Source organism: Mus musculus, chromosome 12, assembly GCF_000001635.26.
Source record: "Mus musculus strain C57BL/6J chromosome 12, GRCm38.p6 C57BL/6J".
Taxonomy (NCBI): Eukaryota; Metazoa; Chordata; class Mammalia; order Rodentia; family Muridae; genus Mus; species Mus musculus.
In genome coordinates, this window is record NC_000078.6 from 117,215,205 (window position 1) to 117,241,087 (window position 25,883).

General features: G+C 46.5%; 1 protein-coding gene and 1 long non-coding RNA gene across 3 annotated transcripts in view; one reads left to right on the top strand and one right to left on the bottom strand.

Moving 5' to 3' along the window:
- Ptprn2 (protein tyrosine phosphatase, receptor type, N polypeptide 2) overlaps positions 1-25,883 on the top strand; it is a 792,473-nt gene that overhangs the window by 729,510 nt on the left and 37,080 nt on the right. For both annotated transcript variants that reach the window (XM_011244019.3, NM_011215.2), the window contains 2 exons: positions 11,943-12,016; positions 18,080-18,157. In XM_011244019.3, coding sequence (XP_011242321.1) covers positions 11,943-12,016; positions 18,080-18,157 — 152 coding nt within the window. The remainder of the gene's footprint in view (positions 1-11,942; positions 12,017-18,079; positions 18,158-25,883) is intronic.
- The window catches only part of Gm5441 (predicted gene 5441), a 102,492-nt gene continuing 95,925 nt past the window's right edge, over positions 19,317-25,883 (bottom strand). Inside the window, exon 3 of the long non-coding RNA NR_044987.1 lies at positions 19,317-19,464. This is a non-coding gene — a long non-coding RNA (predicted gene 5441). The remainder of the gene's footprint in view (positions 19,465-25,883) is intronic.

Here is a 25,883-nt window from a genome sequence, read left to right on the forward strand (position 1 = left end):
CTTAGTGAGTTATATCAGAGGAACTGTACTCAGCCTTCTCTCTAGCAGAAGGAACTTTGTTAAATCTCGGAGACTCTGCCCTGTGTCTGTCTTAACACGCCACCTCCTCTCTTGGATTTTACTGCCTGCTCTTTTACGTTTCTTACATCTTCAAGTCATTGGTCAAGGAGAGTCAACATGGCATCTTCTGTGCTGGCTGAGATCCATCGGGTGTCCTCTGGGAGAGGTCCGGTTGATGAGCCTAAGCCTGCAGTCTAGCAATGTGAACCACTCCCAGACCCTGGCAGCTCTAGCTTGAGCTGTCTAAGCACTCACAACCAGCATGCAACCAAAGCTAGCTATGCATTGCCTTTGTCTTTCTAGTGATAGCGGTGCTTGTCTTGGAGCTGTCTCTACTGCAAGTGGAGGAACTTGCACTAAAATGGTTGTATAACCTGCCCAGGGTAGAAGCCAGCCTTTACCCTCAGATAACTGCTTACAGAACTGACCCATCATAGCACGCATGCTGTTTCCCAGGAACTCTCCTTACAGTGCTTGGCAAGGTACCCCCAATCTTCCCAATACCATTTTTAAAGCCCCCTGTTGAAACACTTGGCAGTAACCCACAAACTGGCTCTGGGCTCAGCCACTGCCACTTAGCATAATTCTGGGCCAAATAATGACTCTATTTTAGACATTAAGATATAAAAATATATTGGCCCACATTTAAAAAATAAGGGCCTTTTACCCATAGCTGCAATTCTGTTATTACATCATGACCTGATGATGTCACATCACTAATGTCATCTGACCTTATTGGCTCACTCAGGCTATAATAGCTAATGAGCGACTTACATGGCAGTGGCTTTTTCTTTCCCTGTACTGGGGCCTTGACATCCCCAGTCGAGGAAGGGTCAGCATGACAAGGTCCTACTGTGGCCACTCCTTGGCTCATAGTGTCTAAGACTACAGTCTCCTGTGTTAAGGGATGCCACCATCTGAAGCAAGGCCCAATGCTATGACCTTACCACTACTAAGCTACCATTTCGAACATCCTGGCAGTCATGGTCTCAGATTTTGGAAGGCAGATAGCCAGAACTCATTGTATGAACCCCCAAGGACGTGGCCTGGTCCAGAGCTAGCCTCAGTGTTTAAGAATCCTTGATATACCCATCACGTGCATCTGCCATTTGTTTTACTCTGTCTTAATCAGGCCTCCATCATAGCTCACAGCCCTGCTTTTGTTCCCTACATGCCCCTGGCAAAGCAGTTATTGCAGTGACCACCTCCCTTACCAGGTGATCATGAGGCTTCCACACAGGAGCCTGTCTGAGAGCTGTATAGACCCACAGGAAGCTCACCTGACTCCTCTCCAATGTTGTTACCCAGCCTAAAAGATGAGCCTGGCCAGCAGCACACCCCCACAGAGCTACAGAGAGCACCATGTTCTGTAATCTCAATGTACAGAGTCTCCCATCCCTATATGTTCTTCCTCATCACTTTCCTGCCTCCATCCCCACTCAGCTCATCCTTACTGGCTCTATAGGTTAGGCTTCCAAAGATTATAGCTAGTGGTGGCCTTTCATTGGAAATCAAGCTAACCCTAAAGGAGTCCCAGTCAAGACCACACATGCTGTCAGAGTACCTGTGATCCCTAGGCAGCAGGCAGCTCAGGACAGAGAGGTATCCACTGTCTGGTAGCTGAATATCTAGTGCTTGTTCCTTGTCATCTGGCTCGGGGGCAAGAGAACAGTCTCCCGTACAAGGGCCGTGTTTTAGGTCTTCATGAGACAAATGCAAGTGAACTACAGATGGGAAAGGCTCCTACCAGGCTGAGTCTGGGAGGCCACGATGGAGTTATGGCCCATGGTGAGGCAGCCAAAGAAGCCAGGCATAGGAGGTGAGGATGGTCAGCTACAGGGACTTTGCAAGTTTGAAGAAGACCATTTTAGCCTTCTGGCCTCTAGAGGTGAGGGCTGTCAAGTCCAGTCATTGAATGCTTCAACGTTGTGGAAGTTGTCACATCAGCGCAGATAGCTTGCACACTGAAGATGAATCAGCTCAGCGCACCAAGACCCACCTTGGGGATGGACCCACACTGCAGGCACCTCTGCCACAACTAGCAGAAAAGGGTGGTAAAAATACCCATTTGTGGAAATGTTCTGCTGTTCTTCCTGAGGAAATGGAGGGAAGGTAGCTAGTGGGATTGTTTCCTCGATTGGGAAGCAGCCTCGTCCATCCGTGGTTTGGTGTCACTAAGGGAAGAACTCAGCTTTTTCGCTTGTACTTTTGCATATGATAACATTAGACACTGACTCCACTACGAAGTTCTGGGTCATGGCTCCTGTGCACACCCTCAACAGATAGGATCTCTACCCCTGCTCTGCCCTGTGTCATCAAAGACCACTGCTTCTCTGGTTGTTTTGTTTTGAGACAGGATCTCCCCCCATGTAACTGCGGCTGGCTAGGAACTTGCTATGTAGACCAGACTAGCCCGGAACACAAAGAGATCTTCCTACCTCTCTGCCTCCCCAGTGTTTGGATGAAAGGCATGCACCACCTGCTTGGCCTGGCTGCTGCTTCTGGGTCAAATGCATCTATCATGCTGTGGTTCAGCTCCTCGGTGGCAGAGACCATGGCCTCCTTTCTGAGAGCCCCTGCAGAAAGATGCACCTCTTCCTGGCTGTGAGATCGCTGGTCCTTTTGGTTCTTTGATGTTCTTCCACAAATGCTCATTGCAGGTTAAGTCTCTGAGTTAAGTGGGGGTAGTTCTTCCTGTGCTTTTCTGGAACCATCTTAATGACCCTAAGCATTCCAAGGGTCAGACGACACATCTCCGGGACTCCATTGAGCATCCTGACATCAGTCAAAGATGGTACTTCTACCTTTCTGTCCCCCAAACAAGCTTTATTCTTCAAAAGTTGCACAACATGCACACCAAGAAGATTACTGTTCTCTGAAAATTATGAAAGTGTGATGTGATGTGATGTGTGAGAGAGATAGAAAAAGAGAGAGATGCACATTTGTATCTATGCTGATGTGCTTACACATCCATGCATATGAGTGTGGGGACCAATAGGAAACTTCAGGTGCCACCCTGAGGAATGGTGTCCACCTCCTTTGAAACAAGGTCTCTTATTGGCCTGGAGAGCATCAGTTAAGCTAAACTTGCTAGCTGGCAAACTCCAGGGATCTTCCAGTCTCTGCCTCCCAGTACTTGGATTACAGGATCACAGCACCATGCCTGATAGTTTATACTGATACTGGGATCAAATCCAGGTCCTTAAACATGTAGGAAAGTGTTTTACCAACTGAGACATCCCTGCAGACGCTAAAAGTGTGGTTTTATAGATGCTGACCCACTTCAAGCTTAAGTTCCCAAGAGCTGTGTGTTTTACCAACTATGGATCTTGTGTCCCTGTGTAGGGCTAGGTCATAACCCATGTGTGGCAGAGGCCCTTCTGGGAAGACCTCACAGACCTCAATGGTCCTGCCTGGCTTGCCTCTGTATGCTTATACCAGATGGTTCAGTGGATATGTAACAAAGTGAAGGTGCTGAAGCCCTGGGGAACCCAGATCACAAGTACTTCCCTGCACTGTGCATCTAGGAGAGACCTGAGCAGGTACTCCTCACACTGGCGCCAGTTTCTTCTCACAGCCTGGCATCCCAGACTCAATGAAAAGGAGAAAGTGAATGGAGCCAGTGTTCAACTCTCTCTGCTTCCTGGCTGTGGATGTCATGTGACCAGTTGCCTTGTGTCCTGCAACTATGCCATCCCCACCAAGATGGACGGTACCTTCAAACTGTGCCAAGACAAACCCTTCCTTACGTCGCTTTTGCCAGATACTTCCTCACGACAAGAAAGCGACTGATATAGAAAATAGTTACCAAGAAGTGAGGCCGCCCACAGGTCTTGGGATTGACTTTTAGGCTTTAGAAATGGTTTGCTGGAGGAATGTAGAATTTGAAACTGTGATCTAGAAAATCCCTTACCACGACACAGAGCTTAATGGGCCATTCAGGCCAGAGTCTGGAAGAGCAGAATGACGTGGATAGTAGCTCCATCAAGAACTGAGGCATTCAGGTCTGCTGAAGAATCTGGCTACCATCTGCCCAGGTCTGTCCTGAAAATCTAGTGAGGCTGAGTTATGAACTAAGTGGTTTGACTGACGAAGGAATCTCAAGATAGGACAGCACTTGGGCTGTTGCATAGATACTGCTCTCTGCATTTCATCTTTGTAGCAGAGAGAGAGAGAGAGAGAGAGAGAGAGAGAGAGAGAGAGAGAAAGAGAGAGAGAGAGAGAGAGAGAGAGAGAGAGGAAGAGAGAGGGGAACAGAAGAGAAGAGAAGAGAAGAGAAGAGAAGAGAAGAGAAGAGAAGAGAAGAGAAGAGAAGAGAAGAGAGAACAGGGAAGGGGGAGGGAGGGGGAGAAGGAGGAGGAGGAGAGACAGACAGACAGCAGGCAGGCAGGCAGAACAGAAAGATGAACAAATAAATAAGTTTAAAATTATTGACAGTAGCTGAAAAGGTGTTGGATTAGCACCATTAAAGAGAAACCTTGTGCTCTGTACTGGGGTTACAGAAAACGTATCCTGAGAAGACCCCAACCCACAAAAGGCCCTATTTAGTGAAAATGTAAATTCACTGGAAAAGAGAGCCTGCACTGAGAATACCAGCAGAGGGAATCTCTTCTCAGAACAACTGCCCAGGATGGTGCTTCCCCAGTATCCATGCAAGAGAAGGATGGAACTGAGGTCCACAGGGCATAACCACAATCCAGGCTGGTATCATCATCCACATGGTACTTTGTGCAACCAGGAGAGATGCAAGAACTAAAGGGTCGTGGGGGATTGTAACAAGGTTTTTCAGACCAAGGGTGACAGATTCAGACCCCATGGAAGGAGACCTTAAAAGGCCATTGCATGAAACTGGGAAGATAAAGTCTAAGATGTATTGTTGAAAATACCAGAACAGTGGGATATCCACCAAAAAAGGCTAAAGGCACAGAGAGAGGCACCCCCAAGAAAGAGACTGTGTGTGCTGTAGGCTGGAGCCGTGGTGATCTCATTGCCAGTCACAGATGCCAGACACGGGACTGCAGGGTCACGGGACTGCAGGGTCAGTGTTTTCTTGGTTGGGTTTCATTTTTACTGTTCTGATCTTTTTTTTTTTTTTTTTTTTTTGCTATCATCCTCTCTTTTGGAGCAGGAATGTTTGTTCTCTGTTGTGATGTGTTGGAGGTCTGTGGCTTTTATCTTACAGGGACTTCTAGTTGAAACTGGGTTCTCAGGAGAAAGTTCATGCTTTAAGCTTCTAAGTGTCATTGAGACTGTTAGAAAGTGATGGGGACTTTTGGAAATGGACTAACTGAGTTTTGCAGAGATGAACACGAGGCTTTAGAGGACAATAATGGAATGGTATGACCCGAAGTAGTATATTTGAGTGTCAAGTGGATAAGAAGTTGAGTTGTAATTCTTTTATTTTTTTTGATTTTTTTTAATTGTATGTGCATGGGTGTTTTGCCTACAAGTATATCTGTGCATCATACGCATGTCTGGTGCCCTCAGAGGCCAGAAGAGGGCATCAGATCCCCTGGAACTGGAGTTACAAAGAGTTGTAGCCACCATGAGTGCTGAGGATGAAACCCAGGTCCTCAGGAAGAGCAACCAGTGCTCTTAACCACTGAGCCATCTCTCCATCCCATGCAAGCATTAATCTTAATTATCAATGTGTCTAGATTTGGAATCATGGAAAAACATTTCTAGGTGTGTCTGAGAGTATTTCCAAAAAGCCTTAACTGGGGCTAGAGAAATGTTCCAGTGGTTGAGAGCACATGTTGAGGACCCAGGCTCTGTTTCCAGCATTCACATGGAGGTTCACAATCACCTGTGACTCCAATTCCAGAAGATTTCATGCTATGTTCTGACTTCCACAGGTACCAGGCAAACGAGAGAGAGGGAGAGGGAGAGGGAGAGGGAGAGGGAGAGGGAGAGGGAGAGGGAGAGGGAGAGATCAAGTACATGAAACCGTATTGGAGCTGTGACGAAAGGATGGACCATCTAGTGATTGCCATATGCAGGGATCCATCCCATAATCAGCTTCCAAATGCTGATACCATTGCATACACTAGCAAGATTTTGCTGAAAGGACCCAGATATAGTTCTCTCTTGTGAGACTATGCTGGGGCCTAGCAAACACAGAAGTGGATGATCACAGTCAGCTATTGGATGGGTCACACGGCCCCCAATGGAGGAGCTAGAGAAATTACCCAAGGAGCTAAAGGGAACTGCAACCCTATAGGTGGAACAACAATATGAACTAACCAGTACCCGGGAGCTCTTGTCTTCAGCTGCATATGTATCAAAAGATGGCCTAGTCGGCCGTCACTACAAAGAGAGGCCCATTGGACTTGCAAACTTTATATGCCCCAGTACAGGGGAATGCCAGGGCCAAAAAGGGGGAGTGGGTGGGTAGGGGATTGGGGGGGGTGGGTATGGGGGACCTTTGGGATAGCATTGAAAATGTAAATGAGGAAAATACCTAATTAAAAAAAATTTAACTGTAACTAATAAGGGAAGATTCACCTCAAATGTGGATGGCACCATCCCAAGGGCTGATGTCACCATCTGAATGAAAGGAAAAAGTGAGCAGAGCCTCATCTTTCACTCTTCTTTACTTCCTGACTGAGCACACCATGTCACTAGCTACCTACCGTGTCCTACCATGTCTCCCCAAGCATGACGGGCAGTATTTACCCTCAAGTTGCTCCTTAAGTTGCTGCTTCTGGTACTTTGTCACAGCAACAAGAAAAGCAGGTCACATTATTTCTTTCTGTTCTTAGGTATTTGGAGACACCCATCTGGCTTTTCAGAGCACTGGAGCAGACACGTGTAACAGTGTGTTCTTTTGCCTAACTAAAGTAGCACTGACTACAGTCAGTTCTGTACGTTTGCCATCCCTCTCTGGGAACATGGGGCAGCATTGCTGTCTGGTTTAACGTCTGGTTACATAATTGCTATTCATCAGCTGTCAGTGGGCATGTGAAAGTAGGGAAGGAAGCTATGGCCATAGAGACCATTTACTGGGTTGACTATAAGGAGGAGTGAGGAACATGGAGGAGTGGCAGGTGGATGACCAACATGGGCAAATGAATAGTGCAGAGGAGTAAGCACCATATAGGGTTGAGACATGGCAGGATGAAGAATATAGAGGCATGAGGGATGGGAATGTGAGATGAGCACATGGAGATTTGATGGAGATTAAGGGACAAGTGCAGAGAGGGGGAAGGGATGGTATATTGAGCATCTTGGAGGACCATAGGAACATGAGTGCCACAGGGAGAAGAAGAACATCGAGAGACAGGCAACTTGGAGGAATACATGTACCAGTGAGATGGAGATGACTGGCTACACATTGCTTTGCTTGGACCACATGAGCAGCAATACCAGGAGCTGTAGGAATCCCTTCTCTGAGAGGTCTATTCTAGACCAAAGATGGCTTCCACGCATCTTCTCAACACCAAGATTCTATTTCCCATATCCATTAATGATGAAACTTCAGAGCTCTCCACCATTAAAGGGAGACTGTCGTCCTGGGCTCTTTCCCTTGTAATTCTGGATGTTGGCACTTGTGAAAGTCATTTTCTGTTTACTGATGAGACAGTGGTCTTTACACACATTTTGCTAACTCAGTGGACTTCCACTCCATCTGTGGATCCATCTGTAGCCTTAAACTTATTCCTAAACTCCTCACTGTGTTCTAATAATAGATGCCATTTATCACAACAGTCCTGTAATTAGATATTAAACGCCGTATTTTGAAAGACAAGTACAATCCTCTGAAACACTGAGTAATTTATCCAAACACTCCAGGCTAGCAGATGACAGAAAGCTGCTTTCTCCTGAGACTGGCCAAGAACAGATCTTCCTGGGCCTCCGTTTCTTCTATATAAAATAAGAATATGGCCCCATTTAATATGTAGTCTAGGCATCCAGGTGAGCAGAGATGACATCTGTAAAAATATGGAATGTTGTAGAAATTAAGAATTTTGCTGAACAAGGTGCTGATATGTGATAGATGCTGGGGAAAGTCAGAAGATAGTGGTGTGTGGTGGGCTTGACCAACAGTATCCTCCATATTTGTTTCTCACCTTCCCTCCCAGATTGCAGATCTCATTAGAAAGAAAATAGCTCCAACAGTGATAGGACTAGATGCAGAAAGCGAGATGTTCCTGGTTCCAGAGTTCTCAGACCGAGTTTTGAAAAAACACACCCACTTGTTAACTGAAATTGCTCAAAGATACCACCGATAGCCCATGTGTCCTGTCACTCTGCAATATAAATGCTGCCCTGAGGACAGGAAGGAATAACTCCCGTAAAGCACAGATAGGAGTCGACCTGGTGTTTGTTTGTCCTCCTGGCTTTCCTGAAACTTGCAATTGACCTGACGTGTGTAGACTGATCTCACAGGCCCCTTTGCCACCCTTGCAGTCTAGGAAGCCTGTCTTTGATCCTCATAATGCTGTGTGTATTCCTCTCACTGGCTCCTATAGCACTGCTTTAAAAATATAAACAGGGAAAGAAGACCACACGTTAGGTTACAGATTTGCTACTGACTTATCTCTGTGCATGTCCTTGCTGTGCATGGTGTGCTGGCCCTTTTTGGAAGGCCCCATGGGTTTCCAAACACATGACCCAAAGTAGACCAATGTTAAAAACAAAATAGCCTAAGTTTAAAAGCAATACACAAATACAAAATACAATTTAAAACCGAATATACCACCTGAGGGCAGGAGGGCTTGTCCTTCACTTGAGGTTCTTAAGATGAGGGAAAGGTGAATGGTGTGTGCCTGTTGTGCACAGAGGTCCACAGCAGCTGTTGTATGTTAGCAGACAGAAGCCATGACAGATTCTCTTCATATTCAGACTGAAGGCTCCTGCTCACTGTCTTTCTTGTCCCAAGCCTCCAGATTCAAGGGGCTTTTTCACAGCTTTCTGATAAGAAAGTCCAGCTGCAGCCTCCTGCTGAGCCCAAGTGCACAGTTGCTCTATCTGCTGTTCTGGGCCAAGCTGTTCCTGTGAGAGAAGCCACAGTCACTCTCAGATCTCCCCAGCCTAACAAAGAGTTCCACTAGGAACATTCAGAACTTACTGAGCACACACGCAGATCCTAGAGCCAGGGATCATGAGCTGTGGTCTTTCTTTTCCTTGTTTCTTCCCCACCAGATCTTGCTGTTTATAAATGTTTCTCAAGAGAGGGCCCCCTATTGCCTAAAGTTAGTGTATTGAGAACATTTGCAGTAAATCACATTTACAGGTGCTCCTCTGGAACACTCTGGAAGGAACTAAGAACGTGGTTCTCTACTAAAATATTACAGAATCAGTTGAGCAGGCCACCATAGCAACTTGAAGGTGGTGTATCTCTTTTTTTCCCCCTAGTATGTGTGAAACTATAGAATACTGGAATAATTTAAGAATATTCCTTAACAAATATTTATGATGGTAGTTTGGCGTCAGGAAAAGAAAGTGTACTTCAGTTTCCTGATGCTGCCAGTTTATATTTAGTATAGTTATACAGGAAGGAGCCATCCAGGCCATTGGATTTTTTTGATAACCTACATCTTTGCAAAAAAAAAAAAAAAACCTTCAGAGATGGCTTGACATTCACTGTCTTAACTGCTTTCATGGTGCTTCTCCAACCCTCAACAGATACATAGGTGGGTAGATAAATGTTAATACCATGAGATGTGTGAACCCTCATCCAGTCTATAGATGTTTCTTGCCTAATCCTGTCTCTGCTGGAAACACCTCCCACCACACCCTAAGACAGCCTGCAGTCTTCTCTTGCCTAGAGCCCAATAGATTATGCTTCCCAAGTTCAGTCTGGTATAAGTCTCATAACTCCCCCAACCCTGGTGGGGGTTGTTTTAAATTACATGCATGCATGTGTGTCTGTGTGTGATTATGTACACAAGTGCAGATTCCCTTAGAGGCCAGAAGGCATCAGGTCCCCAGGAGTTGGAATTACCAGCCATTGCCAGCCACTGATGTGGATGCTGGGAACCCTACTCAGGTTGTCTGCAAGAAGAGTATGCCCTGGTAAACACTGAGCCATCTCTCCAGCACCCATTGTTGCTGTTGCTGTGTTATTGTCATTTTTAATTATAGCTGGAGGTATATGTAGCTCAGTTTGTAGAATGCTTGCCTAGCATGTATGAGGCCATGGATTCAATCCTCAGCACTATATAAACCCAGTGTGGTGTACACGCCTGTTAACCCAGCACTGGGGATGTGGAAACAGGAGGATTAGATATTTAAAGTCATCATTCACACAGTGAATTAGAGGATAGCCTGGGCTACAGGAGACCTTGTCTAAGAAGCAAAAGCCTGGAGTGATAGCCCAGTGGTTGAGTGTGTGCAGCTCTTCCAGTGGAGCCAAGTTTAGTGTTTAGCACCCACTTTGGGCAGCTCACAAGAGCCTGTAACTCCAGTGTCAGGGAGATCTGACAGCTCTGGCTTCCATGGTCACCTGTACTCACATGTGCACCCATACAAAACCCTACATAATTGAAATATCTTTTAAAATAAGGGCTAAGATGGCTCAGTAGAAAAAATTCTTGCTATGTAAGCCTAATAATAGGGGTTCAGTCCCCAGAACCCACCCACATTAAAGATAGGAGAGAACCAACTCTATAAAGTTATCTTCTGATTCTACACATGCTTCACGGCACAAGTGTACCTACACACACACACACACACACACACACACACACACACACACTCATACACACAGACATACTTTTTTCAAAGTAAAATCTTTGATAGAAATGAAAGAGCTAGAGGGATAGACATAGTTGTGCACCCTTTACTGCCCACACTTGGGAGGTGAAAACAGGTGGGTCTCTATGAGTTTGAGGCTAGCCTGGTCTACAAAGCAAGTTCCAGAACAGTCAAAGCTACAGAGTAAGGCCCTGTTTCAAAATGAAGTTACAGAAACACGTGGGTGGAGAAAGTTCTCAAGTTTGCATTGATGCAGCTGGGTGGCTCAAGTACCTAAGAGCCACTTTCTACAGAAGTCACCTGTCTGAGGAAGGCATAAAGGGCTTACAAGTCCAGATGACTCTCTCTCACCAGAATAAACGACATGGTGTTGTGTGCTCCTCAAAGAAACATTCTGGGGGTGGTGGTGTTTGAACTCACTACTGAAGGACAAAGAAGTTTTCCCAAGCTCTGGAGCTCTTGAGCAATTCTGTCTTCACAGCCTTCCATCTGCCCCTTCCCCTCCCCCACCACACACTTTCTACTAAGGGTGCACAGCAGGTAGGAGGCGGTTTGTTCTATATCTAAGGTGTTGCACCATTAATCCCACTGTGGGGCCTGTCTCCACAGTACTGGGATTCTGCTCTTCACATTCTTATCTTGAGAGCGGACAAGTTTCTCCTTTGTGCTTTCTTTATCTACATTTTCTCTGACCCTTACTTTCCTTTTGAAAAGAAATTCTAACAACGGCAAGGCTTTAATGATTTATCAACGACTTTTACATTTTGGATAGTGAGTGGCCTTCCTGGTAGTGTGCATGGCTATGTTTATTTACTGAGTGTTGACAGAGCTGTCTGTCACTAAAAGGCCAGTGCTTGGTTAATTCTGCATAGAAGATAAATCTGGCATTTGACCTCAACATAGGAGGAAAACTGTCAAGGTGTCTGAATTCTGCCAAGTGAGAACCCTGGTGCCTTTCCCCATACACACACTGCAATGCCCTTATACCAAAGATTCATACACAGAGTGAGGAAGGGAAGGGTCCACACAGCAAGGTATGATCCAGAGCTGAAAGGGCTAGAAGGGGAGCCTTAAAGCACATGGAGCCCACAAGGCACCCCCAACCCCACCCATGCAGTGGTTAGCTCTCCTATAGTTGGAGGGTTATACAGCAGTTTAACCTTCCACTTTTGGCTTACTTGTAGATGACCACTCCAGGATCCTGTTGAAGTCTCAAAACAGCCATGGCAGTTCCGACTACATCAATGCCAGCCCCATTGTAAGTACATGGTCCCTGGGGAGGGAAGGCACAGGGCTATTTTCTTAGGTGGTCGTGGGCCATGTGGTAAAGAAAGGTCTGGGTTAGATCCCTGCTCTGGCTTATGAGCTGGTGAAGCATTTGGTCCCAGTCTTGCTTCCTCTACAGTGTCAGTGTGGCCTGCAGGGTCCAGACAGCAAGGGCAGTTTCCTAACAGGAACTTGGGATGATTCCTGTTCAGTGTCACACCCCTTCCCTGGAGATGTTACTTCCTGTTTACTTATGGGGTTCAGAATACAAAGTCCAAGTATTTCATGGCTCTGAGGCAGGACAGGACAATGCGTTCTCCTTCAGGCTTCGCCAGTGGCTGGAATCTTTTCCATATAGACCAATATTGAATGAGTGTGGCTGGACCATTCAACCTGACCTAGTAGAAGAGTGGACAGGCAGCAGGTTTGCATGCCCAATGGTAGAGCAGCTTCACCCAAACCATGAAGCATGTCCTCCCCACTCCTTGTAATGTCATGTTCCCATAGTGGCACATCTTTAGGCTCAGGATGTATGTTCTTATCTCCAGCCTCAGAAGAAGTGACTGGAAAGGGAAGAGTCAGAGCTATCTGAGGGCTGACCAGGAAGAGAGGGGAAACTGGTAGTGGAGGGCTAGAAAGTTGGTGTTGGGGAGGCTCAGCTGGCCTCCACAGTGGGGCTGGGCTGATGTGGTTGGAAGAGAAGAAGCCATGCAGAGTCACAGAGCGTGGTCAGAATCGCCCTAATCAAAGCAGAGGCTTTCATCCTGTGGATCCCAGGACAGCTCTTGCATGGACCATATCAAGAGTTTCCCTCGGTCAGACTCAGGGAAGTACCAGGAATCTCACCTCCGTTCTGAAGCTTGCATTTACCAAACAGGGCTGCCTGCAGCACACATTTTCTGACGAGATTCTCCACAGTACCAGGAACTAAAGTTGCACAGGTGATCTCCAATTCATAAACCTGGATCATCGTGTCCTGGGCTCTTTCCAGTCCTCCAATAGGAAGCCATCTGTGAGCATCTGTCCATCATATTGTGGGAGGGGCTTCTGACAGATTACTAGGAGATGCTCAGCATCATCCCTTTCGGGTGAAATTGTGGTTAAGACTCCAGCACGTGTGGCCAATCCCATTTCCCGACACCTCAGCCCACACAGGGAGCTCAAGCACTGTGAGATATGAACTGAATGGGGGGAGCTGGGGCTTTGTCTCCCCCACCTGAGCCCAGACCCGTGCATGTCCATAGAAAAGGGGTGCCTTCTTTACCTCAGCAGGAGTGGACTTTAAACCCAGAACTCATCTGTTTCAGTGGTTCTCATTTGGAGTTGCTCGAATATTCTTGATGCTTAGGACTAAGTCAGGCTTCCACCTGAGACTTGCCAGCTGACTCACTTATGAGCAGAGTATAAGTTCTGATTTATAAGTGTCTGGGCTCAGGCTCTACATGGTAGAAACCGACAGGGGATAGCCACTCAAAGTCATCTGAAGCAGTTTTCTTCTTGCCCTGGTCCCTTTTCTCATAAAGAACTAGACCGGAAAACCAGAATGTAAGTAGCTACTATTTTCAAGTCTGAACATCAAGAGCTCATGCCAAGGCACACTTAGCTGTCCCATGTGATGGTTGGTGACAAGCAGCCAACCAAGGGAGTTCAGGCTGAAACCTTGCCTTGGTGCTGGTTCATGTGGCTCAACAGCTGCACCATCCACAGACCAATATCACAAGGTATTCTTAGGTGGAGGTAGGACATCCCCATGAGCTCATGTCAGAGTGACTCCCAGGCCTTGCTATCCATGGCTCCAGGTCAGAAGGGTCAGTAGAAAAGGCAGAATTCTCGTAACATTTGCTTTCTCTATGCTTCATATTATATTTTTTTTCCTCTAAATTTGGATTGTAAGAATGAGCCGGAAGAAACGGATTGTGCCGTCTGTCTGAGGTAGCTAGAGGAACCGTGATAATGACCTTCGCAGCAGCCACTGAATGAGCAGCTTACAATTACAGTGCAGACAGCCCTGGCTGTGCCACATAAAACTATGATAATTACATCTGTGCCTACTCCTCATTAAATTTCAGGGAAGTCATCCAGTAGTAAATAAGGAGCAATCTTTGCTTTTACATCGGGGTCATAAGAGTAAACGGGGATTCTGTCATCCCACGTAGTGCTTATGAGAAAGAAGTGTTCACCCTAAGCACCGTGTTTAGCTATTCTGGAGGCCTCCAGACTGAGGGAGGCCACCCACCTGGCCATGGTTCAGATAAGTACCCAGTATGGGTGACCCAGAACCCAAGATTCCTAACACCACCAAGAAACGAGCTCAGTTGTTCATCCTACTGTAACAGTGACAGGAGCAAAATGAATGTTTCAGTTTGAATGCATTTAAATAATTTAAGTCGGGACAGGGTGGATCCTAAGAAAAGGATGACAGATGTCCTCAGAGGTTGGCCAAGTGTGGGGGACAATCTGTGGATTCTCAGAACATATTCAACCAAACATCTGTGCTTGTAAGTTCGGTGTACATCGGTGTTAAATAAATCTCTACTCTGTGTGTGAAAGGGCCTTAGACAGCATTTCTTGGTTCCAAAGCTCTAGTACACAAGTGAAGACTTGGCCTCAGAACAAGAGTCTCATCACGTTTGCTTTTAAGAAATTGTGCCGGCCATTCATGTTGCCACAAGCCTTTAATCCCAGCACTTGGGAGGCCGAGGCAGGCGTATCACTGAATTCAGAGCTTTCCTGGGTCTACACAGAGAGGTTCGAGACAGCCAGGGCTACACAGAGAAAACTTACCTTGAGAAAACAAAAAGAATAATTCTGTGAAACTTGCCTCACGTCTGGGGTGTAGGGGCCACAGAAGCGTCAGAATATATTCAGACACTCTGTGTAACTCCAGCATCTAGGACTGTGCATCCTCCCCAAACCTGGCCAGGTCTTCCCAAGATTTGTGGGCTGCAGCTTGGGGAGGACAGGGCCAGTCTAGAGTAGACACTCCCTGCCTACTGGCAATAGGAACTTGCTTCCTCTTCCCGCCTCCTAAGTTCTTGAGAGCTTCTGACTTGAAATGCTCAGTGCTCTGTTTTCAAAGTCAGTTTTGTTTGGAACATTGCTGAGCGCTTTAGTGTAAAGATGAAGCTGGTAACTCACAGACTGAACAGTTGTCGTCCATGTTCAACAGCAAGACACTGGCTCATTCTTTAAGTCATCCCTATAGAAATACATGGACTTTCACCTCGTGTTGTAATAACAGCCTGAGACACAGCTGAGTGAGGGCTCGAGTCAACACAGGCTAACAGCTTTCCTTCTTATTACCGCACAAGCAGAGCTGCAGAATCAACACACTTGGGTGCCAGGGGTTTTTGACTTGGTTTCCTTAAAGTCACTTGAATGAGTCTCCTAGGATTATCTGTCACGCTGATTTCTCTGAGCAGGCTGGGTTCCTGAAAATCCCCCAGTAGGAAGACTGTTATTGAGAGGCCATTGCTAGGCCAGTTCCTTAGCTTACCACTGAAAGCTAAAGGGTGTGCCCCAACAGTGGAGTGGAGGCTCTATAAAGGAAGTGTAGATGCATCCCTACAGCCTCCTGCCCCCAAAGTGTGGCATCTGCCTCAGCACATTGCAAATATTCACTGATGCGCTCAGAACACCTGTTCAGATATGTACCCTCGTGCCGGTGGAGTTACCATTGATAACACGTGCCTAGAAGTCAGTGTCCAGCATCCCACTCCCCAACTCTTCACACACTAGAACTGAGACCCAGACAATGTGTATACTTGGAAGTTTGTGTATAGAACCTTAATACTGCTCATAGGAAGGCTATAAAAAGAAGCAGAAAACAATGAGAAAGAAAGCAGGAAACAGCCATGAAGAATAGAGAATGCTGGAGTGGGCAACATGTTAGCTGTCCACCATGGCAGGCCAGTCATCGTATTCCCCTACTAAAATAAATAGTCCCATTCATAGAAACACATCACATGAACTCCGAACATAGTTACCCGGCCCTGAAAACTTAGATGTGGTAAAACTTCTGTCTGTCTAGCTAAATGTTTGCCTCACTTCTATGCAAAGACTTAAGCAAACCAGGGCAGACTTTCTGCTGCTCACATTGGTGGGTGCAAAGTGCTTCTGCACTGTCTTGTATCATGCTCCCTCCCTGATTCTGTGCTGCTTGCCTTCTCTCCCGGATCCTTCCCTGTACCGCCCTGCTCACATCCTTGGCTTTCTTACCTTTTGCTTGTTGTCTAAGCAAGTTCGGTGGGGTTAGACTTTTTTTTTTAATGACAATTAGGACCTATCACAGAGGTGGACAATTTGTCTTCCCGAAATGCTGCCCATGTTTCCTTTTATTCTTGCATTTCTCATTCTTAAAACAGATAAATTGGTAGTTTAAACATGTCACAAGTTTTAAATATGCTATATAGTCTATGTTGTTTTGGGGAAAAGAAAATCACATAGGAGAAGGGGGTGGTGCGTCCCTTCCTCTACATAGCTGTTTGCTGAAAGACAGGGCCTCTGTAAATAGCTGTCACCCCCAGCAAATGCATATTTTGAAAAATCAAAACTCCTCAATTCTGCTAAGCATTTTTCTGCTGAAACATCTTAATTGGGGCTTTCAGTGAAAGCAAGATAATTTTACCTGTATTGTGTATGTTGTGAATCTCAAAACGAGGTCCAGTTTTAATTATGAATCATGAAATTAGATGCACAGAAAGCTCTCCCCTGCCCCCACCCCAGCCAGCTTCCACATTGTTGTTCTGTTAGAATAACTCACACCAGCTGCTTTGTGTTCTTGCCCTCTTTCATGCTCACATAATTACAAGGTGCGTCCAGCACCTTTCTGTGCTGACAGGCTTCATCTCTTGGAGTGCTCACAAGCTGTGCATGGGCTGATGGGGGCTGAGACTCTCTTCCCGAGCCTTCACAACGATGAGCACATGGTTAAAACTTTCTCTCTCTCTCTCTCTCTCTCTCTCTCTCTCTCTCTCTCTCTCTCTCTCTCTCTCTCTCTCTCTTGCTCTCTCACTCTCTCGCTCTCTCTTTTTCACTTGCTCTCTCACTCTCTTGCTCTGTGTGTGTGCATGTGCATAGTCAGTCTTCAAGTTAGCCATTGAAATTAAAGTCTGTGATGTGGAATGTCCCCATGCGAGTGAGCAAGGCATATGACAAAAAAAAAAAAATCTACTAGCCTCAATCCCGTTCTTTGTTCTCAGTCTCTCACAGTCAGGAAAGAAATGGAAATGAACTTCTGGAAAGGTGGACCACATCTGTGAAATGCCTGTGAATGTACACATGGAGATGCACACATGTAGACACACAGAGGTGCCAGTACACACAGACATGAAGACATACACACATACATATGCATATACAGAGGCATACAGACACACTAGACACAAAGAGACATAAACATGCAAACAGACACACATCCACAGACATACAGATACCTATTCACACAATACTTACAGACACACACCGATGGGTGCACACATGCAGACTTGCAGGCAGACACACTTACTTACACAGACTCACAGACCAGAGATCCCAGGTTGGCTGCATGTGTCCCTCCCAGGATAAACAAAAACACCCAACATGAGTGAGCTCCTCAGCCAAGTAGTTTAATGTGTTCCAAGACACACAAACTTGTCTACTGCATGTGGGCATGGGCCCATTGCTAGGAGCTCAGGCATAGCCACCTCTCTACTAGACTCCAGTTCTGGCAGGCATCCACATGTCCTGGAGTGGGTGGAGGTTGCCTCCCTGTCCTAGAGCAGAACCTCAGCTGCTCTGAGGTGGCATGGATGGTGAGCAATATTGCCCGTTCAGCCAGGCACTGGCCCCGTTCTGCTCGGCTCCTGGCCGTCATTTGTATGCACTGCTCTGGAACAGGATAGACAGGCTAAAGGACTCACCGTCGTTGGGCATGTCCTGGCTTTTATGCATCTGATGGTGATGGGACTTCCTGTGTAGGCCCCGTATGTTAGTAGCCATGGGTACAAGCTGTGCTGCCCTGTGTTCCCATGTCTTCCTGCCTGTGTAACTGATCCCACCCCTCTTGTTCCTGCAGATGGACCATGACCCACGAAACCCCGCATACATTGCCACCCAAGGCCCACTTCCCGCCACGGTGGCCGACTTCTGGCAGGTGAATCTTCTTTTATTAATTTTATTTTCTAAAGATAAGACGTTGGTGAATTGTCCATAAATTAACACAATGGACTCAGTGAAACAGATCCATTTATACTGCTTTTCAAATATTACTTCAGAATTCATGAGTTCTTTATTTTCTCATTGGAGATGTTTAACGTTTTAACGATTTCTGCTCTTTAGCCATATTATAATTTAACTTTATAAAAGATAATGAAGTGAAATTAATACACATTTATACTATATTTTATTCAAATGTGCCTTTATTGTTTTATTTTTATGAAGATGAAAAATGCGCCCCAAATACAGTTTATCTTCTTGGAGGGTTTTTAATTTTATATTTCCAAGGCCATCCTGCTCTTTTATATCCAGCGCAATCCTGCATCACCCCCAATGAGTCTGTGACTTGGGAACTAGTTATAACTTGAACAAATGAGGGTAGAGTTAGACCGGTCAACAGAGTGTCCCTCCCTGGCCAGGATAAATAGGAACAGATTTGAAGAAGGACATGGTGGGTCACAGGATTGGGGATGTGGCATGGCGGATCATACACTGGAATACAGGGCTAGGTTCCCTTCGGCAGCAGGTTGTAGCCTCTGGCCATGTGTTAGCCCACAGGGATCCTGGAACAGAGGCAGGAAAGAGCAAGACTGCTCGATGTGGTGCAGTAGACCCAGGGGCGAAGCGCAGACAGTGCAACCACGTGTAAGCCTGCTGCTGTGTTACCAATGGAGCTGCAGTAGTGTGCTGACCTAAGACCAAATTACTCTGGATCGCTTGATATAGACTAAATCAGGAAATCAGCCTGAATTCCAGACTTTTGCTCTTCCCTCTCCCAACTGTAAAAAAAGAAATGCAAAGGAAGGGGTCTGGATGCCTACAGCTGCTCAAGGCACTTTGCCTCCACACACACTGAGCCTCAAATTTCATCACCTACTTTCTGGGCAAGATTCACCAACCAGAAGAGTGAGGCTGGGCACAGAATACATACATGTGACTACCTTCTCCTTCTATGGGCCTTCCTCATGCTATCAGGAAGCGCAAAATGAAGTAGGCTCGATGAGCTACCCTGCCGATGCTACTGAGTTTGGCGTGGAACTAGTGACCTTTGCTGCAAGATTGGTGTGGCGCACATTGGTGTCCTTCAACTCAGAGAATAGTTAGGTTCCCTCGATGTTAAACTCACAAGAGTGTCTCATCCCAAACAAAAAACATCTACTCACAAGAAACTTGGGCATACCATCTTCAGAAGACCCTGTGTGTAGAACCCCACTTCAGTCTTCTTGAAGTAATTTGTCCATCCAACTGCTCAGAGATACAACCAGGAAGAAAGAAAGAGAACATTTTGAATCACATGACAGGACAAACATGCTCAGAGGATCCCAAGCCCATTGGGCTCCTTCCCAATTGAACACATGAAGGAATGGCATCTGGTTCCACCACCTTTACCAGCTCACTCACCAACAGGTGCAATGCTTTGTGCATGTCAGGGTCCTCTCACCACCCTCTGAGGGGTGGGAACAGTGACTGCTCACACCCTTGGATCATTCAGTTCCCAGATAAAGACACAAAACCCTTATATTTATAATAAGTCTTCAGAGCACCAGAACTGGGCAGATATCTACCCTCTATACTATTATGTCTACTTCCCTGCCAATAACCCCAAGATATGACCTGCCATATTCAACAGTGGGCTGCTCTTACACTGACTGGCCAGCCCTCGTGGCCATGTCTTCAAGATTCATCTACCCTGGGGGGTCTTCCACCTTCTGTAATCTTCCCTCATGTTCAGCCTCAGACCCCAAGTCTGGGAACTGAACTGTGCCTACCTCTCCATAGGCTCTATCTCTATCTCTAGCTCTATCTGCCTCCCCATCTATAGGCTGTAGGCATCTTTATTCACCAATCAGGGATGATTTGAGGAGTGACTTAGCATCACTTGGTCTGTGTGAGGATGCTCTCATCCCTGAGGCCCCCCAGGGCCAGTAATTAGCATGACAATACATAGCAACAAAAGAACAGCTTTGAATTAAGGAGCCAGGTTTGCACAACAAAGGCTGGTAAACTGTGAGAGAATTCAAAATTACAATACATAGCAATAGACCAAGCCTCAACAAACCTTTACACTGCAGTCTATGAGACTAGGAGGTTCATCTTTTAGCCAAGTTCATGGCTAGAGTCAGAATGCTTAACTTGTCTTCTGCTTATTGTAGACTGCGCTGTAATTGCTAAAGATGGTTCATTTCATCACTATGCACTGACCACAGGACGGTTTAGAGAAAGCAACTCTTAATTGGAATTACCAAAAGAAAAATTTTAAAGCGAGAGGAAGGGCAGAGTCAGTTGAGGCACACTTCAATCCGAATTTAGCATAGAGTTCTGAGAGACAGAAGGTCTTCCATTGGTAACGTTTATTCTATATCCAGAAGCACCCATGGCCTATAGGTTTTGTGCCTCAGGATATCAGTACACTTGAGGTTGGTGAAGCCTTGGAGGGGTAGTGCACAGAAGGAGGAGGAGGAGGAGGAGGAGGAGGAGGAGGAGGAGGAAGAGGAGCAGCAACAGTAGCTTACCACACCCCTTCCATCAGGACTCCTGATTCATACATGTGACTATTTCAGGGAATAGCTGGGGTTACAGTTAGGAGATGTGCATGCCTGCATGGTAAGCCAAAAGATTCTTGCATGTACCCATCTCAAGGATGCCACCTTAGAGGATTATAACTAGGATCTGCACATCAAGCAGACAGAAAAAAGAGGGGGCATTAGCTTGTCAGCACCTGCAGCTCCAGCTGGCCATCCACCATGCTGTGTGTCTCAAGTGCCTACACCCACACAGCACAGCTCTTCCTCACTGTCTGTCAAGTTAAGATGAATATTCATAAAAACACCAAATGGACCGTTACCTTTGCTGCTGGCCAAGCAGCATCCACAGAGAAAGCCCCCACTATCTAAAACTTGTCTCAGGCCAGAAAGCCTCCCACAGAAATGTGAGCACATTTTTAAAGGATAAAACTCTATGTGTAGTGCAGCACAGGCTGTGGGCATCAGACCACTGGGAAGAAGATATCTTCCTCCTCCTCTTCCTCCTCCTCCTCCTCCTCCTTTGCACTCCGGTCCTTCAACAGGAATAGGTCTTTTGACAAAAGACCTAGAGACAGTGTTACAGGAAGTTGCAACATAAAGCTTCTCTTCAAGAAAGCTTGGTGGTGACAGCAGCAAGGGGTGCTCAAGCAGGTGTCTCCCAGGCATGGGTTAACCTCTATGGTTGTTATCCATGAGTAAATTTCTATGTGAAAGGCCAGGGTGGAGTAGTCTGAGGGTGAAAATCGGTGAGCCAGTGGCAAAGACAGCAGGATTCACTGTCGGCCCCATGGCCAGAAGTCCCATGGCGTAGTGGACTGGATTCTTGTGCCCACACTGAGTGGGGTTCTTCTTGAGACTCTCCAGCTTAGGCATCACGACTCTTTGCAGTTCTGACGTCATCTCTACCACTTCACGGCCTTCTTGCTTCATGTCTAGACTCCTCTCCTGATCCAATCCCCAGGCAATGGCCTCATAGTCCATCCCAAGTGCTGGGACAACATCTTAACTTAAACTCACTGTGCAGCCAAGACTAACCTTGAACTCCCAATTCCCGACCTCCCAAATGCTGGGATTTCAAGCATGTGTCCTCACACCTGGCACAGGTGCTGTTTCTGAGAGATGCCACATTTACAGGTTCTGGCTGGACACAGGGCCACCATCTATCCTCTAGGACTTTCTGAACAGCTCACCAGCTCCATCCTCACACACTGCCAGCTCACCCACCCACTGCTGCATCCACGCTGTGTACAGACTTGTTAAACTATGCTGTTCGGGGAAATGATGACAGTATTGAGCTCTGTATGTCTTCAAGACAGGCACAAAGTTTGTCAAATATTTTCATTCTGCAGTTGGTCAGGACTATAGATGAAAACCCACAACAGAGAGGACCAACTGCTGCCTAAGGACTGAGAGGCCTCAAGTTAACTCTTTCCAAGAAGCACCTAGAACTTCCTCCACAGGAATAAGGCAGAATAAGGGGTCAGCAGTGGATTTTTCTCAAGGAGTAAACCATTTGAAATAAGACAAACTTTAGGTTGCCTGTAACAACAGCAAGCCTCTATGATCTCAGCACTTGGGAAGCTGAGGCAGGAGAATGGCCGTCTCAAGGCCAGCAGGGGCAGTCTCAAAAGAGAGGGGGGTGAGAGGAGAGAGGGGTAGGGAGAGAGAGAGAGAAAGAGAGAGAGAGAGAGAGAGGAGAAAAAGAAAGAAAAGGAAAGAAAATTAACATATATCTCAAAGGAAAACTATCCAGCCTGTGAAGAGGAGTTATATTGTTGTCATAAGCAGGGCATAGTCAGGCATTCTTCTCTCCTCCACATTGCTTTCACTGTGTCTGGAACTTTGTGTCTACTTCTGAGACCACAGTTCAGAGAATTCACAGAAGCAGCCAGGATGACAAAATGTTCTATAACCACAGGAGGAAAGGGAACCCACTGAGGAGAGAGGTAGGAAAGGGTCCTCAGCAGCCAGTACCACATGTGGGCTCCATTCACCTGCCACACCATCCCTGCCGATGCCCCAGAAAGCTTGCGTGGCCTGGAGGATTGTGACAGGCGGGAGGGAAGGGCTGTTCACAGGCCAGTAGATTTTTTTTTTAAATGGGAATATTCATTTGGACTAGTGAGATTTTACTGTTCTATGGGGGACTGCTGAAATAATTCCCAGGACAGCATAATTCCTAGTATCCCTGTCTTTGATTCTCATAGCTTTCCCCAATCCTACTCACCCCCACTCCAAAGGTAAGTGCCTACAGCTCTTTGGAGAATGTAAATCCATGCTTTGGTCTCTGTGCCTAGGACATAGATCTCCCTCTAGAAAAGACTACAGGGTGCCTCCCACTTACCCACTGGGCCATGTGGAGTGGAAGGCAGGTGCATTTGTTAAGAGGGACAGAGTCAGAGGAAAGGAAGTAGCCATCAATGCACACTTTCATATATGAGGTACTGGACAGGCTCCTGGTCTCATTTGACTGCCTAACTAACCATCCTATGGAGATATAGCACAAGGCTCATGTGACATTGCCTAGGACACATAAGAGTTGTCATTGTCACATATAGGAAGCAGAGTCATAGGTGTCACATGCATAGAGAGAATAATCAGTGTTTAGTGGAGACAGTGCGTCATCTTGGGAGGACAGGAATGTTCCAGAGATGGATTGTAGGAATTGCCCAACAGTGTGAATGTGTGCACTGCCTCCAAACTGAGAGCTGAGAAACAGTAAATTGTACATTATACATATTTTACTACAGTTTAAACATGAACCATGAATCTGATTCTATCAAGGGGAAGCAGAGGTTCTGAAGCCATGCCTGACCTGCCAAGGCCACAACTTGGTTAAGACAGAACACATTCTAAATCCAGACCCAGGCACTTGCAAGTGTGTTTTTATCACACCATGCTTCTTGCAAGTGCGGAGGCCCCAGAGATAGGACAGGTATTCCTGGTGAACACATCTTTAAGGAGAAAGTAGAAAGGCATCAAAGAGTCAAGTGTTTAAGAAACAGCTCTCATTCCCAAGGCATAGGCATGGAGAGCCACATTCTTCATGAGTGTGAGATGAATTGAAGGGTATGGGGGTGTATGGGTCTCCATGAGTACAGAGCAATCTTCTGAGGCAGGGGGTCCCCCACACCTGCTCTGTGCCCACAATGGTACAGGACAGTGTGCATGCTTAGTGGAGAACTAAGGATGGCTACAGGTGATGGACCAAGGAGCAGTCGTGCAAACATCACTGATCTCTGATCCTTGGTCAGAGCTTCTTGTCACTGTCCTTTTCAGCTTGCCCTGAGCACCTGCCTCTGAAGGCTACAGCTATTTGATAGCCCTGAGCAGAGAATGAGGGAGTCAGAAAAATGGATGAGGGAGTGTCCTCCCACATCTCAGTGACCTGGAAACCTGGGGATTGCAGTGATGATGTGGGAGAATGCAGTGATGTGGGAGATTGCAGTGATGTGGGAGATTGCAGTGATGTGGGAGAATGCAGTGATGTGGGAGATTGCAGTGATGTGGGAGATTGCAGTGATGTGGGAGATTGCAGTGATGTGGGAGATTGCAGTGATGTGGGAGATTGCAGTGATGTGGGAGATTGCAGTGATGTGGGAGATTGCAGTGATGTGGGAGATTGCAGTGATGTGGGAGATTGCAGTGATGTGGGAGATTGCAGTGATGTGGGAGATTGCAGTGATGTGGGAGATTGCAGTGATGTGGGAGATTGCAGTGATGTGGGAGATTGCAGTGATGTGGGAGATTGCAGTGATGTGGGAGATTGCAGTGATGTGGGAGATTGCAGTGATGTGGGAGAATGCTGTTCATCATCGTGGTGTGGAAGCTGCCCACAGCCCAGGCTGGTGTCTGGTGTCTGGCCATCAGTTGCAGCAGCAACTTCTCAATGTTTCTCTTCTCCAGCCAGGCTACATATTGTCCCCAATGCCACCAAGAGTCAAACCTTCCATCTTCTAGACACAATCCCAGCATACCTCAGTAATGGTTCTCCACCAACAGCTCATTAAAAACATCTCAATCTCTGGATGTTAAGGCCCCTGGTCTCTTAGGCACCCGGCTGTCATTCAGACTCATCCCAATGGTACTTGTGCCTCCAGGACAGACCCATAAGCGTTGTCCTCATCCAACATTCCTCGTGAGCTGGGGCTTCAATACAGACTTAATTGCGTGGCATGATTCCAGGATGACTCATGTCCCCAGCTCCCTTCAGCACCAGACACTCATGGCAAAGCAGTCATGGCTGCCCATCCCTGTCTACTCTTGGTTGCTGGTGACATGAGGGAACCTCAGATTCTGCTGGCTCGGCGTGGAGATGAGAGAGAAGTGAGCGCAGAGCAGCACAGAGCAGCTTGCTCACTGCAAAGTCCATATCCGAGGAACACAAAGGGAGACAGTAATGAGGATGGTTCAGTGGGAAAACAACTTTCCAGGACATTGAATTCCAAGTGTTTGACCCCCTGGGTTTTGGATGCACACATTCACAACCTTTTAAAGGTAAAAGCAAGCAAGCAAACAACAGCAGCAAACTCTCTACAGACTTCCTTACCTAAATCTGGGCTTGGTCTGGGAGACCACAGTCTTGTGATCACAGTCAGTGGCCATTACAGGAATAAAGGGCACATTCATTTCCTTTGTCACACAAACATTTAAATTAGACCGGGTTTGGTTTTAACATATGTTTGTAGACCACAGCTTTGTCTTTCTTTCCCCTTCTTGCTGATGTGATGAAAAGAAATTCCCTTGGAGATCAATTTGAAGGAGAGAGGATTGATATGGCTATAGATCAGGAATGTCACAGTGACAGAAAGATGAGAGAATTGGTCACCTACATTCTCAGTCAAGAGAAGATAATAGTGAACACATGCATGCAGGCTCAGCTCCCAAAACATGAAATGGTGCCTTCCATGTTCAGGGTGGGTCTTCCCACCACAATTAACTCAATTAAGAAAACACCTCACTAATGTGGTCACAGGTCAACCTAATTCCTCATTGAGAACCCTTCCCTTCCCTCCCTTCCCAGGTGATTCCACCTTGTGTCAAGTGGACAGGCAAAACTAACCATCACACAGCTGAAAATATCCTGACTAGTTTTTGTTTTTAATTAATTAATTTATTTATTCACTTTACATCCCAAAT